General features: G+C 45.0%; 1 protein-coding gene across 1 annotated transcript; it reads right to left on the reverse strand.

Moving 5' to 3' along the window:
* Nucleotides 1-1,806: 1,806 nt before the first annotated feature.
* LRIF1 (ligand dependent nuclear receptor interacting factor 1) lies at nucleotides 1,807-13,466 on the reverse strand. Its single transcript, XM_072356338.1, has 4 exons — nucleotides 13,302-13,466; nucleotides 5,654-7,169; nucleotides 3,975-4,253; nucleotides 1,807-3,374 (listed from the first exon to the last, which is right to left on the reverse strand). The coding sequence occupies exons 1-4, from the start codon at nucleotides 13,364-13,366 to the stop codon at nucleotides 2,919-2,921; spliced, it is 2,316 nt and encodes a 771-aa protein (XP_072212439.1). The 5' UTR covers nucleotides 13,367-13,466; the 3' UTR covers nucleotides 1,807-2,918.
* Nucleotides 13,467-14,292: the final 826 nt, after the last annotated feature.

Raw genomic sequence — 14,292 nt, forward strand, 5'->3', positions numbered from 1 at the left:
ATCACAAGAAGGTTCTTCACCAGATGGTGGTCAGGTATGGAGCTGGCTCCTCAGGGCAGCGGTCATGGCATCAAGCTGACAGAGTTCAAGCATCATCTAGATAATGCTTATAGACACGCAGTCTGACTTTTGGGTGGTTCTGTGTGGATTCGGGGGCTGGACTCCATGATCCTTACACGTCCCTTCCAACTTGGGATATTCAACACTTCTGCCGTGTAAAGCTGTGTGTGGGGCTGCCTGCCAGCTGTCTGCACAGCTGTGGCACAGACAGTGCTCCCAGGACTCTTAGCTTCTACTTCACAAATAAACTCTCAGTAGACCATAGATGTTAAGGGACGAACAGTGCAGAAAAATCCAACCTATGCTACAGACGAGGCTGCACAAGGAGCGGTTCCAACAACCTGCAAGGGTCTGGGCTGTTGAGTCCCTTTGCTGCTCCCATTGGCACAGCTTTCCCATATCGGCGCATCAAGGTTTGTCTTTGCTCTCAGGGATCCTCTCAGCTTCCAAGAGAGCTCTCCAAGAGAGATGCCTGCTCTTGCACAGATGACTTGGTTTTGCCTTTGAATTGCCCAATCACAGGGAACCAACTTCTTTTTTCTAACAAATCTGACTGGTCACATTTCTTCAAAACCTTCCAGTGAGGATTCTTCTCTGAATTGTCACTGTTTTATCATAATCTCTATAGAAAACAGAGGAGTAAGCAAGCACTTTGTTAGAGGAAAAGAGGTTCTGGAAGAAAGGTGATACATCACAGAACGTAAACCCTGAAGGATTTAAGAGTGTAAATGAACAGAGCTTGATCCGTTTCGTGTACATCATCAGAATGTAAAGATGTTGAGACAGATGACAGGACAGATGGAAGACATTTGTTGGGAGAGCATCACAGTCAGTGAGCACAGCACAGACATGAGGCAAGAGGCTGCTTCTCTCTTCTGATTGCTGTCCCATTGTGCTGGCAGGATGGAGACAGCTTTCTTCACAGCAGTCTGTATGGTGCAGCATTCTGGGTTCGTGACAGTGTCGGTAACACACCAGCATTGTGGCTGTTGCTGAACAGTACTTGCACAGCATCCAGGTTTTCTGTTTTCCACTCTACCCCTCCAGCAGGAACGTGGGAGCAAACAGAACCAGAACAGATGACCCCAAACTACTACGTGATGCTCCATACCACGTAATGGGTGCTTGTTGATTCTGTGTGCACCTTCCCAAGCAACCATTATGAACACTGAGGTCCTGCTTTAACCAGGACGTGGTCAAACATCATCCCGCTGCTGGCACACATTAAATTCTTTATTTTGCTTGCCTGCACACACCATGTTCACTTCACCTATTAAACTGTATCTTGATCCACAAATCTTCTTGCCTTCTGCATTCTCCCCACATGATGGGGAAGGTGAATGAGCAACCAGCTCTGCAGTTGCTTGTCTGCTGGCTTACATCAATGCACCGCACCCAATGCGTAGTGAACAGTCCCACTTTTCCCACTAAACACTTCAAGACAGGCTTAGACAAACTTACGCTGCTTCCACACTTTCAGGAATGAGACAAATGTTTTCCTCATTGGTGTCGTTCACTGATTAAAAATCCCACCTCCCATAAATTAGACTCTGTGCTTGGCATATTTACCAAGAAAGAATACGTAACTCGATTGATCACTCTTACAGAGCAAGTTCCACATGGATCTGTGATGTTGAACATACCCATAACTAGACAAGGAAAAGCAACGCTAAGTTCTGTTAGCACCACATTCATGGCAGCAGCAATAAAGACTTCAAAGAACTGCAGAAAGGCCTTACAAAATTCAGTGATGTGACAACATTTAATGTGGCACAAAGGGACACGGGTTAGTGATGATGGGACCTGGCCAGGCTGACAGCTGGACGTGATGATCTTGGAGGCCTCTTCCAACCTACTTCATTCTATGACGTGGACAACAGAGAGGAGCAGAAGGCCTCCATACAACACACAACATAACATGCTGGGGAAACACGCTGAAGAGCTATAAAATTCATAATGGCAAAGACAGCTTCAGTGCTCTTTCTCTCCTACAGTGCAAACCGTAGGCAGCATCAAATGAAGAAGACAGACTCAAACAATGACTGAACGAGTTAAATGAAGAGACATTCATCACTCACAAAGAAACCTTTTCTGCTTAAATATGGAATGGTTCAGCTTAACTCATTAAAAAAAAAAAAAAAACAGCACAAAAACAAAACCAACCCACCCTACCCCAACCACCAAATAATCCTACAACCAAACTTCAACATTGCACATATGTCAAAGGCCTTATAAAGGCTTACAACAATAACTGCAGGAAACACGTATCTAAATAACTTCCCTGGTACACTTCAGCAGCTGTTAGTATTGGTTCCACTGGATATCAGCATCATTACTGCCTGAAGACTAATCCCCAAACCTCTTAAATAGCATTTATTAAACACTGACCGTGGATCTTTTATGACAAGTAACAGTTCCTAGCAATCCACCAAAGTTATCATGCATTATAAAATATTAAGAAAACAAAAATATATATATTTACAAGGCAGGGGGGTTGTTATTTGCACTCCGTCTCTAACAGATGGGCTACAAATTTCCAAGCTGGGAAAGTTTATTTTCTAGGACTAATAGAGAAACCCCTTTAATGCAAAATACAGAGAATATGCTAAAAATAGTAAAAACACCTCACTTCTGTATTCTCTGATACACATACATGTCCCAGAAGCAGAATCTGGTGGTCCAAGTCTTTTTTATTTCTAGTCTTTCATAGGAAAATCATTTTTATAAATACACATTGTAAATTTCCTTAAGGTCCTCCGTTTTCCAGAAACATTCACCTTCATTCCAACACAGAATTTCTTCTTCAGGTCGCTGAGATGAAGATGAATACAGTTCAGACCACCACAACCTTCAGTATTTCAGATTTGCTGCATTTTTTTACGCATTTCTTCAAGTGCTGCTTCCCGCTCTCTCAAGAGCTGTTTGAGTCGTTTTATCTTTTCATCCCGTATTGTTTCATCCAGATCTGGTGGAGTCAAAGGGAACGCATCATCTCGGAAAGAACCTTCATAGTGCGAAGGATGGTCTTCACAGGACACTAACACTGGAATATCTGAGTCCGTAATGTCGCTGTTTTGGGAACACGGCTCTCGTTCAGCATCTGTTGAGGATATAAAGTCTGTGGAAATACTTTGCTGCAATAAGGCAGGTGGAGGAGAAACACTTCTGTTTAGTGTGACAGAACTTGGGCCGCTGTCTTCTGTACTCGAGCTCGAGGTTGACTTGACTGATGATTTCCTTCTCTTTCCACTGTCTGGCAGTGAAGATTTTGTTTTTCTTTTCTTAGATAAACCCTCTTCTAGACCCAAAACAACCTGTAAGATCAAGAAACACACAAAAGACACTTCTGTTAAACTGAGGACCATTCTGCATTACCTGACCACAGTCATTGGGCACATATTGCAGGAGTTACTTATCGTTTGTTTCTTAGAATCACTTTACTAGGCAGTAGATCTGCTCAACATTGAGTTGTCAACACACAGTTATCAAAACCTGAAAAAGCCTTTGACCGGGTAGAGCACAACCATACAAAAAAAAATGTAGAACGCTACGGCCAAACAGAACCAATTTCTATGGATAACAATCACTTTCATGAACTAAAATGGAAGTCTTTACAACAAAGGAACCTTTCCGGAAGTATTCCAGAACGTTCCTATCCAATGACAAAGGACTAAGTTTATAAAGACATTGCAACTCTCAGCCCCTCACAAGTACACAAGCAAATTTCTTTAAATAACACTGACTGTGACAAAGTGGACAGCTCTTTTGGGATCTAACAACTATCGACTTCCCCTGACCAATCCAGAGGCGAGATGGTTCAGGCAAAAAGTGTAATTTATGTACTGACTACACTTCCACTGCCTCCTGAGTGTGCTGCAGTACACATATTTTAGCACCGAAAAAAATCAAGGTACCTTTTCCTTCTTAATACACTCCCGATGTTGGTCTGTTATTGTCACATCTAATGAGGAGGAAGGGCAAGAATCATTTCTCCTTTCCAAGCTGTTACTGGAGCACACCCTCTCATCTGGTTTCTCACAGGAGGTTGTTAATGGTATTCTCTTAAGGTAGACTCTCTCCTCCTTATAGAGACCAAATTTTCTCCTTAATTGTAAATACCGTTTCCAGTGTGGCTTCTCTTGGTCTTTTATTTGATTAACTTTTCCTAGTGAATACATCTTTTTACGCCGGACCTGCAATACAGAAACAGTAAGAGAACCATGAATCTCTCCATGTATGTAAAAGCCTTATTTTACTAGAAACCCTAATGACAATTTGTTATTTTTCCACTAGTTGCATTTAAGACATGTAAGCCAAATTACAGGCTGATTATCAGAGGTCTAACATTCTTATTAGTTACTTAAAACACCAGGTACATTGCACAACATCCAGTAAATGCAAAGTCCAACTAGTGAACTACAGAATTAAAAGAAGCAACGAGGGCGACAACTATCCTGAAGGTCATAAGCATCAAAGGAAGATGACGAAAAGTTTTCTATACGCATCATCACTTTCAGACTGCTGAAATCAGTTCATATTTGCATCGTGGTTGATAATTCCAACAAAGCACTATTAACCACCTCTCATATCTAATCCTCACTGTAACCTGAACTGGCTTTTTTTAATATCCAAGATCAGGCTCACGTCACTACATCTGGCAATCATAGGCTGGCAAAGTTAGGGACCAAAAGCCAACAATTGAAATGCTATTAAGTCAAACGCTACCACTTGGCATCATAAAGCTCTCATGAAAAAAAGTCTACTTGAACTTTTGGGAGTGAGGAAGAGATCCTACCGTCTACTGCAGTGAATCAGTGCCTGAAATGTGCATACACACGCTTATCTGACATTTCTCTTTGGCCTGATTCTTCACCTGGAGGCAAACTCCTCCTGTCTTTGCGAGCAATTGAAATGTTGACTTGCAATCCCTCATAGGTACAGAGTTTGCGGAATTTGCAGCCATAGCCTTTGAGATATTTCTTACACTATGATTTTAAAAGAATACATAGGCAGTCAAAAGGGAGACAGAGACAAAGGATCCCATTGCATCCCAGCACAAAAGAAAGGAAAAGCAGCTCTTGCCTTTGGCTCTATCCGCAAGCAGAAACTGGAGGAGGAACACCAGTTTGTCTCAAAATGACAACCTCTGCTTGTCTGCCCTGTCTTCCTTTCACATCATTTCAAGCTTCCCTACTTCATAGCCAGTGGCCATGCTGTGAGAATGTGGCAGCAATGTTAAAAAGCAGAGAGCAACCAGAGCTCCAGTGCTGAACAGCTTATCCATACTCTCATGTGCTGTAACTAATATTGTGAAGAAACTAAGAGACATCTTGTCCCTGCCCTTTTTTTTTTTTTTTCTTTATGCGTTTTCCCATTTGCACAGAGCAATTTTTTTTTATTGGGGAAAAAAAATAAAATCTTTTCAGCTTTTGAACTAAAAAAATAAAATATCACACTTTAGACCAGCATTTCTGGTGACAGGTTACCAGGTAAGAACAGTCTGTCAACTTATGAGAAAGCCATTTCACTTAAACTCCCAGGAGCATAAAACAATTTAGCAGAGACTGAGATTGGTCACGTTCATTGGAGTTACCTTTTGCCAGTCTTCACTGAAAGCACACTCGTGTTCAGACTGAGGTAAAACAGCACTTGCTGCTTTTGGGGAATGAACAGTTTCCTTGCCATCCTGGCATGTATTTTCCTGCATCCCTAATGCCGTAACTGGGCTCATTCCACTTGAGATGCTCTCCATGAAGGGCAAACTCTTTCCCTGCTTTACAGTGGAACTCTGCTTCTCAACACTTGGTGTCACCAGAACTGCAGGTGCAGATTTTAAGTCATTTCTTAAATCCCCAGGTGAAGAAACTTTAGAGTTTGTGCACACTTTAGGATCTTTCTGAGGTAATGGCATTCCTTTGCTTTTGGACAATAACAGATTCACCACTTTATTGCTTATTTTAGTGACTTCAGTAGAATCAATTAGTTTGGATGTTCCCTTTTTAAGTGAAGCACCACATGAGGAAGATGCTTGCATGTCAGCTTGGGCCGACAAAACATCAGAGCCTCTCCTGGTCAATAAGTAGACTTTCCCATTATACATGACCAGAGCATTATCCTTAATGGATGTGATTTTTGTCTGGCTTACACCAGAACCACTAGTACAGAGTGGCAAAATATTTGCAGAGTTAACTTCTACATTCTTCATATCCGACAGAGTTTTCAAGATCTTGGAAGCCACGTTATTTGATGACTTTACAGGAACAAGGCAAGGCGCTGGCAACTGCGGACCTTCTCGCACAATCCATTTCATTGGCGTATGCTGGCACTGCTGACCATCAGACGTTCCTGTCTCAGGAGAAGAGCTACATGCCTTTTGTGGAGATGTCATTAGCAACGTTTTTGAAACACCTGGGGCAGTTTTGGGGTCAACAGCTTGCAAATGCTTGGGAAGTGCTGTTTTCACTGCGTTCACGGGTGACACATAAATCACAGTTGGCATTTTTTTACTATCAGCTCCATCGGACACATTTGTTGCTGCAGCGGCAAGTATTTTTTGCTGGATTGAGGCTGGTAAAAAAGAAGCTGGGACAGATTTCACTTCCGCATCTGCTGGTATCTGGAGGTGGTGGCCAGAGGGCAGTACTGGAGGCTTCACAGAAATGGGATTATCTTTTGTGTTTACCGACACGCGTGCAGTGTGACTCTGTTCAGATGAACTCGTTACAGCAGCGTTCTGCAAAGACTGTCTATCAACTGAAACACAACTACTCTGGACGTCAGCAGCTGATTCTGTCATCAAGCTTTCTTTATCAGAACCTGCACTAACACCTTCCTGTTTGTCTAACGTCCTTGCAAGGATAATCTTTCCAGAATTAGGAGACTGAAAAACAGGTATCTTAACAGATGAAGGTGCAGCAGTTCTGTCAAGCTGTGTCTTAAAAGCAAGATGAACTGGACTAGAAACATTCACTTTACGATTATTTGACATGGCTGAAGACTGAACTATTGGCACAAAGTTTCCAGAAGATTTAGAAATTGGGAGTAATTTCAGAAGGTTTTTTCCATCTGGTCCCGTCGTCTGAACTACTCGGTACATACAGCCTGCAATGCTTAACAAAACAAAGAAAGGAAATAAGAAAGAAAAAAAACAAAAAGAAAGAAAAAAGAAAAAAAAAAAAAAAAAGAGAAAGAAAAAAAAGAAAGTATAAGTGAACACAGCACAGTTAATTTAATTAATGTCCATCAGTGAATTGTACACCCAGTGCTGCTATGCCTTAGAAGCAGACTGACTACCAAAAAAAAAAAAAATCCAGATCTGATTTTCAACAACTTCAGAGGCAAAAATCTGATCATACTGTACGTTTGGGGTCAACATTTCAGAGCATCAGACTGAACATAACATCCAACAATGACACCATGGAGGAGCAAGAAAGAGCATCCTTCTCAGAAACCAGTGAGTTTAAAGACCCAAGGAAACAAATTATCCTTCTCTTCTGCTCAGCTATCTCCAGCTTTCACAGAATAGCCATATTTTTGCTCCTTGATACTATTAACACCCCTACTTAGCACTAAGAAGTACGAATTTCAGGAAGGCTTCAAGGAAATACAGGCAGATTAATCACATGGCAAGATGGAAGCAGAAATTACTTTAGACGCGCTAACAGGAAAAAAAAAAGATGTAAAATACATTCACTTTGTAAAATAAGATGCATGGTGATCGACTCATCTGCCTACAGCTCACCTGCTCATTCATTCTCTAGACAGATACGTACTACAAAGTCAGTCATCTTCAAAGAAACTAAAGAAAATGAATGTAATCAAGGAACACATGGAAGTTCTGTATGATTTATGGAAACAGAAGTCTAAGAAGAAAAGGGATTCAAGAACTAGAAGGAATACAGAGGACCAGAACCACTCAGGTCTGAAGATTCAGATGGGAAGACAAAAAGTCAAAAGAGCAGACAGATAGAACCTCATTAATTTGGAAGTTAATTGTGACTGCTTCAAATGCCCAGAGGGGAATGACGTAACACTTTCAAATTCTTTGCAAGACAGAGAGAGTCTCCCACTGTGAGTGAGTTTTCCTGAATGAGAACCCCTGGAATCTCAGTGTAACAACCTACTGCCCAAAGCACTGCCAACAGGACACAGCAGGCTGATGCCAACAGGAACAGAACAGTCTCTCTCACTAGAACAGAAAAGATCCAGTGGACAGCAAGTAGGCCTTGGGGGCTTGGCATCAGAACCAGGATAAAAAGGCAAAGCTGCCAACTCAACTGTCAGTCATCAAAAGTATTCTAGTTCTGTCCTACTGACTTTCTACATCAATAAATTAACTGAAAACGTGAGCTTATTTCCCAACCTCAGTCCAGATGACAACAGTACTGCGTTCTGCTTGCTGTCAAGTAGTTTTTCGATCACTGGCATTTTTAATACAGCTGGGGCTTCCAAGTAAGCTTAGAATAGAGTGATTAGGAGAGAATATCCACGCATGAAACCGTTGCATCTGCTCAGACATGGTCCTTTCCCAGCAAATGAGGAACCATATGGGTGCTCTTGACTCCCTAAGTAGGTCAGCTCTTGGTAGTCAAAGATCACATTTCCTTTGATGGCCAATATAAAAATCCATGCTATTGTCTGTCTAAAGTCTTTAGTCATGCAGGTTTTTTTTTGCTGTAACCTTGCAATGAGCATTTACCAAAGTACTGGACATAAATGCTTCCCTTCTAGGCATACCATGTGGAAAAAGAAAAGACTTAAATAATTTATCGCTGCAGCGGTCAGTAAATTCTTTGTTTTAAAAACAACAGGATCCTAGAAATGACATCATTGGCAGTATACCAAGCAGTTCTTAGTGGATGCTGCTATCAGAGCATTCAGAAAGAAAACAGAGTCAGATGTTTTGGAACCAGAAAGGTCAGCTGGTAAAAACTAGCACTGAAGTGTCGTAATCTTATATAAATATTTTTGCTTAAACTAAGAGCAACAACTAGAAACACTGGAATGTTTGAATGTAAAGCAGGAAAACAAAACAAAACAAAACAACAATGTGTTTTTTGAACCACTTTTAATACCTCCTAGCTCTACTCTGATAATGCAGAACCACAAAGTTCAGCACTGAGCTCCTGGACAGCACTTCGCAACTGAATCCCTCACCCGTCCTGAGCGCCTCCTTAATAACCCCGAGATCCACATTCTCAACCTTTCTTCTTTCCCACTTTTAAGCAATAATATTTTGATGGAAAATTAAGAAGGGAATTTTCAGTAAGTTTCACGGACATAGAAATGCTGAACCTCTACAACTTTCACTGTGCAAACAGGCACTTACCTCCGCTCAAACTACCTAGCACTGCAAGCTTGCATGGAAGGGCCAAAAAACCTGAGAGGCATGTTCTTCCACTTGTTATAGCAAGGGTACAGCTGCAGCATTTGGAGAGCAGGAGAGTAAGCAGCAGGCAAAGAGAGATGAAGCAAGACAAGCAACGAGGTGTGACAGAGGATGCATCCATATAAATTTTACTTTCAGCACCAACACAAGTTCCCACTGCTCACCCCCACACTTCTTGTTTCCACCCTGCATCACTACGCTCCCTTCCTATGTCCCCTTTTGGTGGGCTTACACAACTGTTCTCAGGCTCCAAACAGCATCCTTTAAGCTTAGGAAGAAACCTCCCCTAATGTTTTCAGTTTGTCTGAACTCCACGCTCACTCAGCTTTCCACGTTTACAGAAGACAACTTAAGCTTTTGATCTTCACACACAACACAAAGAGTAAGAAACCCCAAAGAAGAATTTTCTAGCAAACATCATCCTTTCACCTGAAACAAATAAACAAATAACAGGTACTTACTGGATTGCAGAATTACAAAGAGCTAAAAGATAGACAGTAAGGAAACGTTCAGATGAGATATTCAGAAGTCTTGTTCACATGTATTTACTCAAACATCTACAGATACGAAAATGTCACTATGGCCAATTTTAGACACTTCTGCTTCTTTGGATGCAAATTGAAAACGCTTCATGGCACATCTCTCCCATCACTAAGGACTCCTTCAAGCAATACAAATTAATAACCAAGGCTGAGGTTTCCTTCGTTATCCACATAAAGAAATTCCAACATTTTTAGACACTGTTCAGTAATGGAGATTCGGAAACTACTTGTTGTCTCTCTCAAAGCATTCTACTCTTAGAAGAATATGTGTTAAGATTTCCTTAAGCACAGAGAAAAATCTTTCCACCAGCTTCCTTTAAAGATGCCGGATTCATTTTGTTCAAGAACTGGCTCACTTATTTTTTCTTTTAAAAAATATTTAACATGGGAAACATTCTGAATTGTTCTGGGTTGCTTTTTTCCCCCATCATTCAGGTAGGATTTTCCTTCTCCTCTTCAGTTCCTCTGCTTCCCTATCCCACAAATATAAACCTTCTCAAACGTCACACACTGTCACTAAGAAACACCTCTGTTGTTGTATGCCATGATGCTTCAGTAGTACTTTCACATGCATGATACCGAATATTAAGGCAGATCCCTGAAGATAACTTGAAGACAATAAACTCCTGGAACTACAAACAGTGGTAAGTCTTCTCTAACATTACCAAAGAAACTATCACATTCAGCTGAAGTTCTTCTATATATAAGGACAACTTTCTTCCATATACAAAAGAGAACAAAAACCCATGACAATCGCTAGGTTACATTTTCTTCAGCAAAAACAGTCATTATTTTGCTACAAAGACAGTGTGCATGGCAATACCAAACACTTCCTCCTCAACTATAGGAGTTGAGCGTTAAGCAACCTAGGAAAGCAGAGATAAGAGAAGGAAACAGGAAGGAAAGATTTATACACACATATGTATACACGTATACTGACTACAGTCTGTATTTCTTTTATACAGCCACATCCCGATCATGCAACGGGTGAGTACAGCAATTAAACTGTGTTATTATTACTGAACAAAGTCTAGAAAGTGATTCGGAGTTTCTACGCAAAGCCAGAAATCCTGTCCTGAAATTTGGTGAAAGCCTTTCCCAACCAGTTCGTATTTTCTGATAATCCAACAACTTTCAGCCATGGCAAAAGAAACATGCTATGCTTCTTCATAGCGCTGCACAGAAACACTTTGTGCTGCTCCGCAACGGACCATGTCGTAGAAACAATTAGAAACAATGACTCCCAGCGCTAATTGCCAGGGGGCGACCAGCACAGCCCTGAGCAGGAAACCCTCACCGCGATGAAGCGGCACCACAGCGACAACACACAGCGACAACAACACGGGTGGGAGGCAAAACCGGCGTTCAGATGGGCTCCGGCAACCACCCAACCGCACCCAACAGCACCCAACCGCACCCAACGGCATCCAATAGCATCCAATAGCATCCAACAGCACCCAACCGCATCCAATAGCATCCAACAGCACCCAATAACATCCAATAGCATCCAACAGTACCCAACAGCACCCAACAGCACCCAATAACACCCAATAGCATCCAGCAGCGCCCAGCAGCGCCCAACAGCGCCCAACAGCGCCCAACAGCACCCAACAGCACCCAACAGCAAACAACAGCACCCAACAGCAAACAACAGCACCCAACAGCAAACAACAGCACCCAACCGCACCCAACAGCATCCAACAACACCCAACAGCAAACAACAGCACCCAACAGCAAACAACAGCACCCAACCGCATCCAATAGCACCCAACAGCAAACAACAGCACCCAACAGCAAACAACAGCACCCAACAGCAAACAACAGCACCCAACCGCACCCAACAGCAAACAACCGCACCCAACAGCAAACAACCGCACCCAACAGCAAACAACAGCATCCAACAGCAAACAACAGCATCCAACAGCAAACAACAGCACCCAACAGCAAACAACAGCACCCAACAGCAAACAACCGCACCCAACAGCAAACAACAGCAAACAACAGCACCCAACAGCACCCAACCGCACCCAACAGCAAACAACCGCACCCAACAGCAAACAACAGCATCCAACAGCAAACAACAGCACCCAACAGCAAACAACAGCACCCAACAGCAAACAACAGCACCCAACAGCACCCAACAGCAAACAACAGCACCCAACAGCAAACAACAGCACCCAACAGCAAACAACAGCACCCAACCGCATCCAACCGCACCCAACAGCAAACAACAGCATCCAACAGCAAACAACAGCACCCAACAGCAAACAACAGCATCCAACAGCAAACAACCGCACCCAACTGCACCCAACAGCACCCAATAGCATCCAACAGCACCCAACCGCACCCAACAGCATCCAACCGCACCCAACAGCGCCCAACCGCACCCAACAGCGCCCAACAGCATCCAACAGCGCCCAACAGCATCCAACAGCACCCAACAGCATCCAACAGCATCCAACAGCGCCCAACAGCGCCCAACAGCACCCAACAGCGCCCAACAGCATCCAACAGCATCCAACAGCGCCCAACAGCGCCCAACCGCATCCAATAGCGCCCAACAGCACCCAACCGCATCCAACAGCATCCAACAGCGCCCAACAGCATCCAACAGCGCCCAACAGCATCCAACTGCACCCAACAGCAACCAACAGCAACCAACAGCAACCAACAGCAACCAACAGCGCCCAACCGCATCCAATAGCGCCCAACAGCGCCCAACCACACCCAACCGCACCCAACAGCGACAACAGCATCCAACAGCACCCAACAGCACCCAATAACATCCAATAGCATCCAACAGCACCCAACCGCACCCAACAGCACCCGACAGCACCCAATAACATCCAATAGCATCCAACAGCACCCAACAGCACCCAACAGCACCCAATAACACCCAATAGCATCCAACAGCGCCCAGCAGCGCCCAATACCACCCAACAGCGCCCAGCAGCGCCCAACAGCGCCCAACAGCCCCCAACAGCCCCCAACAGCCCCCAATAGCACCCAATAGCGCCCAACAGCGCCCAACAGCGCCCAACAGCACTCAATAACACCCAGTAACACCCAACAGCACCCAGTAACACCCAATAACACCCAATAACACCCAATAGGGCGCGTTGTTGGCTCGCCCTTCTTCCTGCCCACGTACCTGTTTTTAGGCTCCGTTCTCGGCCGTACCGGGCCCTGCCGATCCAACTGGGAGCGCGGCGGAGGAAACGGCGGCGGCGGCGTCGTTGCCCGCCCCCCTCCGTCGGGAGGGGGTGAGCTCCGTTCGGTTCCGCAGCGCGCCGTCCGGGCCCGGTTCTCACAACCGCTCTGCGCTGCCCGGCCGCTCCTGTCGGCTCCGCGGGGATCCCGGCGGGCAGCGGGACATGGCGGGGCCGAGCCCGGCTGAGAGGGAGAGAGCGGAGCCGGCCGCAAACAAAGGCCGCGGCGGGAGGGGAGCGGCGGGCCGTCACTTCCGGTAAAGCAGCCGCCGCTCGGGGGCTACTTCCGTTCCGGACACTTCCGGGAGAGAGAGGAAGTGGAACGCGACGCCACCGCGCGGCCGTGAGGGACATAACGAGAGTCGGCGGCACTTCCGGCGGAGGCCGGAAGCGGTTGGCGGCGTCAGGGAGAGAGAGCTTCTTGCGGGACCGGAAGTGCGGGCGGGAAGGAGTCGCTCCTGGCGCCCCCTCGTGGCCGCACGGCGCCATGACAGCGCCCCCTGTCGGGCTCGGGGCGCACAGCGCTGCACAGCGGGAGCACCGCGCCGTGCGGGGAGGAGCAGCTCCGTGCAGCTCCGGTCCGTGTGTTGGCAGCTTCCCTTCAGCCACGATTTCCTCCAATGCCAAAAGCAGCCCGAATAAGCTCATCAGTTCTCATTAACCACTCAAAGCTGAAGTTCTTTACCACGGAAGGATCGCCATTTCCAAGCAAAATCTACTGCGGGGCTTTCATTGCAAAAGATGCCAGCTGGGGACATTAAGGAACTTGTTCATCTCCGCTTTGCCACCAAGAACCAGCTGCCTTCCTGCTCAGCTGCTCTTGCAGTTTCCTGCTCCAAGTGTTCCTCCTGCACTGCTTCTTTGCAGACCCAAACCCTGATTCTTCCAACCAAAAACCAAACCCTGCAGATGCTTTGCAACTAAAAGAGTCCCAAAGGTTCTTTGAACCTCCACAGCTGCGGTGTCTCTTCCTGGGAGAAACAAACGCCACCCCGCGCCGTGAGCAACCAGCACCCGAAGTCTCTGCTTGCACAGCAATGCCAGGCAGGTCACTGCAACAGCAACAGGCTGCCCTCTTTAGGACATGAAGGAG

This window comes from Excalfactoria chinensis, chromosome 23 (assembly GCF_039878825.1).
Source record: "Excalfactoria chinensis isolate bCotChi1 chromosome 23, bCotChi1.hap2, whole genome shotgun sequence".
Lineage (NCBI taxonomy): Eukaryota > Metazoa > Chordata > Aves > Galliformes > Phasianidae > Excalfactoria > Excalfactoria chinensis.